At 40.8% G+C, this 4,141-nt stretch overlaps 1 protein-coding gene across 1 annotated transcript; it reads right to left on the bottom strand.

Annotated features, from left to right (window-relative positions):
• Positions 1-1,972: 1,972 nt before the first annotated feature.
• Positions 1,973-2,323, bottom strand: LOC134357518 (small ribosomal subunit protein eS27-like). The gene has a single exon (XM_063069138.1). The coding sequence runs from the start codon at positions 2,307-2,309 to the stop codon at positions 2,061-2,063; it is 249 nt and encodes an 82-aa protein (XP_062925208.1). The 5' UTR covers positions 2,310-2,323; the 3' UTR covers positions 1,973-2,060.
• Between the last annotated feature and the right edge of the window lie 1,818 nt (positions 2,324-4,141).

The raw sequence follows: 4,141 nt of genomic DNA, 5'->3' as shown, positions 1-4,141 counted from the left end.
GAAGAACCTTTGGATCACAAAAGCATCAGGATCCAACACTATATTGAGGAGTAAAAACAATTTTTCTGCCATTACCTTAAATAGAAGAAGTTTGAGTGTGTTCCTACATTGCTCTGTGCTTGACTTGCCTGGTTGAGTTTTACTCTACACAGATGATTTCAGGAGCATGGTTGAGATCCAGGAAAATCTTTCCAAATGCAGAATTCTTCATTTTCATTTTAAAAATCTTTTTATTGATACATAATCTTCTACAGCTATAAAATGATAGAAGACTTCAACAAATTGATATATATAGTTAATAAACTTATCAAAAAAGAATAATATATGATAATGGAAAAAAAAATATTTTTTATAAAGAAAAGAAGGAAAAAAGAGAACCCCAGCTAACTAAAAGAAAAAAAAACACTAACTACAAGAGAAAGAAAAAGAAAAAAAATAGGAACCAACTCCCGGAGCAATACGTTTTACAATCATCTATATACATAAAGAAGAAAAATCACCAACCGCCAATTCACATTTATATAAAATAAGACTGGAAGGAAACCATATAAATTAATTCAAATTAGATGATAACATTTGGCAAAAGAGCCCCACTTCTCTCAAAATCGAATCGAGGATCAAAATTTCTACTTCTAATTTTTTCTAAACTAAGACATAACATTACTTGGGGAAACCATTGAATTAATGTAGGGACAGAGGTGTTTTTCCATTTCAATAAAACAGTCCTTCTTGCCAACAATATAACAAATGCAATTACATGTTCTAAGGTATTCTAAGAAGCATAATCTGAAGCCGAGCATTTTTCTGGAGGAGTAGAAGAAGCCAATTAACTGGACAATTCACCAGAGCACTTGGTGGCCATCATCAGTGTAGCAAATTACTTTAGAACAGAATCAATTTAATGACAGTTGAGTAGAGATTAAGGATGTTGTGAATGCAGGTATTCCTCAGTTTGAGATGTGCTGGTGCTGGAGCAGAAATCAACACTGGCTTCCTCCCACAGTATTGCAGTAGTTAGCATAACATTATCACAGCCCCAGCAGCCCAAGTTCAAATCCTGCTACTGTCTGTGAGGAATCTGTATGTTCTTCCCATGACCATATGGGTGCTCCAGTTTCCTTTTGCTTTCCAAAGACATACTGGTTAGTGTAGGACTGCGATCCCATGAATCGAGCGCAATGTTATCATAAGGGGTTCTCCACTGGTGGGTCACCAGGAAATATGTCCGGAACTTTGCATATTTTTTGTAACCATTTGATGTGAGAAAATGGATTTGTAGACAATCCCAGAGTGCTAAGCTATGTGACTACAAGGAACGTGCTTACTAAAGGATTACATGACTGCGAGCACCCAATGTACTGAACATTCTGCAAGAATAAGGAAATAGCAGGGACAGATGGCAGACCAAAACAGGAACTGACAATGTATCGGAAGGACTGAGCTCGGTAGAAATATTCTCGTCTCGTTCTTGTGTATAAAAGAAATGCTTTGTAAATGGTGCGTTGGAAGTCCCCTACCATCCCCGGTGGGAGCGGAGGTGAACTTTCCCCTTGCCAGGTAATAAGGAATCAAGCCACTTGATAAAGATCCACTCAGTGTTGTTATCGTGTTTTGTGATAGGAGACTTGGCAGAGAGATACTTGACAGATCTCGGTGTTATGTTTTATTACCTCAAAACATAAAAACTAATTGGATTGAAAGACAGGGGTCCGAAATGATGTGAGTCTAACTTCTTGTTTTACTTTATGCAAGGTGCGCACGTACCACATGGTAACATGACGATGAATACAATTAATTTTTTTTTAAAGTCAATAGATCACGTCATTTTATTTGTCATTTATAACAAAGAACTCAATACCAGCAAGAGGATCGAAAGTCTACATAAAGCAGATAAGTCAAGGCCACAGCACAGCGGTACAAGTCCTCCTGCTTCAGCAGCGACACTCCCAGGCTGATGCCCGGGTGCAAAGAAAGTAAAGCAGTGTCGCTCTGGATCCCAACACCCAGCTCTGGAAGTGGCCCAGCCTGCCCATCCTCCTCCTCAAACGGCAATTTTCACTTCAGTGTTGCTTTCTCCAGAAAGAACAGCCTTCTGTTAGCCTTGCTGTTCCTCCTGTAGGCTGACAGAGAAGAGTAGGACATCCCACACACAACACTACAGTCTGGGCGTGACTGAAAACAGTGGTGATCTTGTAGCAGCCAGGGCACTTGACATCCATGAAACAGGAACTTGGGCTCTGCACCAAGGGCTTCTTCTTGTGCTTCCTCTTCTCCTCCTCAGGAGGCGGGTGCAACAAATCTTTTGCCATGGCATCTTGGCGTCAACTCGCCGCCGTGGTAAAAAAAAGCAACTTATTTTTACTTATAACTGTAATGAATTATTTAAATAAACAAGAATGCTTAGTCAAAGAATATATTATATTACAATATTACTCAAATACTGCTGCAATATTATGTACACAACACTCTGAAATCATCATATTCTGGTTAGAATGGATTCTCTTAGTAGAGAATGCCTGTGTGTGACTTAATTTAACGTGGGTAGGTTTATGCACAGACAGCCATCACACGACCCTCAGCAGATCGGGGTCAGGACCGGGGACCCTTCACTGCTGCAGCCTTCCTCCACTTACACTGCCGTTGTGATGTGTCTTCATCTTCCACCAGCTCCACCAATGACGTCGTGGTAGGTCGCTCTTTGCCTAGAACCTCCTCCTTGATCTTACTGCCATGGGTGACCCTAACAGGAGCCATTGCTCTTGGGATCTCAGGAACTCACCAGCTTCTCCACCATGACAAGATGATGACCCTCGGAGAAGAGTTAGTAAGCTGTGGGCATGCCAATGTTGGCACTGGAAATGTGGCAATATTTGCGGGCTGCTCCCAACACATCCTCAGACAGTGTAAATCACGAATATGAGAAAGTCTGCAGATGCTGGAAATCCAAAACAACTGAAACAAAATGCTGGAGGAACTCAGCAGGTTAGACTGCATCTACGAAAAATGAAGATGAAGGGATCTGTACTGGGTCCAATGTTGTTTGTCATATACATTAATGATCTGGATGATGGGGTGGTAAATTGGATTAGTAAGTATGCAGATGATACTAAGATAGGTGGCGTTGTGGATAATGAAGTAGGTTTTCAAAGCTTGCAGAGAGATTTGGGCCAGTTAGAAGAGTGGGCTGATAGATGGCAGATGGAGTTTAATGCTGATAAGTGTGAGATGCTACATTTTGGTAGGACTAATCAAAATAGGACATACATGGTAAATGGTAGGGCATTGAGGAATGCAGTAGAACAGAGGGATCTAGGAATAATGGTGCATAGTTCCCTGAAGGTGGAATCTCATGTGGATAGGTTGGTGAAGAAAGGTTTTGGTATGCTGGCCTTTATAAATCAGAGCATTGAATATAGGAGTTGGGATGTAATGTTAAAATTGTACAAGGCATTGGTGAGGCCAAATTTGGAGTATTGTGTACAGTTCTGGTCACTGAATTATAGGAAAGATGTCAACAAAATAGAGAGAGTACAGAGGAGATTTACTAGAATGTTACCTGGGTTTCATCACCTAAGTTACAGAGAAAGGTTGAACAAGTTAGGTCTTTATTCTTTGGAGCGTAGAAGGTTGAGGGGGGACTTGATAGAGGTATTTAAAATTATGAGGGGGATAGATAGAGTTGACATGGATAAGCTTTTTCCATTGAGAGTAGGGGAGATTCAAACAAGAGGACATGAGTTGAGAGTTAAGGGGCAAAAGTTTAGGGGTAACACGAGGGTGAACTTCTTTACTCAGAGAGTGGTAGCTGTGTGGAATGAGCTTCCAGTAGAAGTGGTAGAGGCAGGTTCGATTTTGTCATTTAAAAAAAAATGGATAGGTATATAGACAGGAAAGGAATGGAGGGTTATGGGCTGAGTGCAGGTAGATGGGATTAGGTGAGAGTAAGCATTCGGCACGGACTAGGAGGGCCGAGATGGCCTGTTTCCGTGCTGTAATTCTTATGTGGTTATATAACATGATAGAATCAATGAAAAAGCACACACAACGAAGAATAAACAGTTAATGTTTCAGTCCTGAAAAAGCATCTCAGCTGGAAACGCCAACTGTTTATTCATTTCCAAAGATCCTGTCTGGCCTGCTG

The sequence above is a fragment of the Mobula hypostoma genome, chromosome 16 (genome assembly GCF_963921235.1).
Source record: "Mobula hypostoma chromosome 16, sMobHyp1.1, whole genome shotgun sequence".
NCBI lineage: Eukaryota > Metazoa > Chordata > Chondrichthyes > Myliobatiformes > Myliobatidae > Mobula > Mobula hypostoma.
The sequence above is the reverse complement of the archived record's forward strand: the minus strand, read 5'-3'. Positions and strand labels throughout refer to the sequence as shown.

Bases quoted from the DNA above. Each gene is read 5' to 3' on its own strand.
- LOC134357518 (XM_063069138.1), bottom strand. From the start codon at position 2,309: ATGGCAAAAGATTTGTTGCACCCGCCTCCTGAGGAGGAGAAGAGGAAG.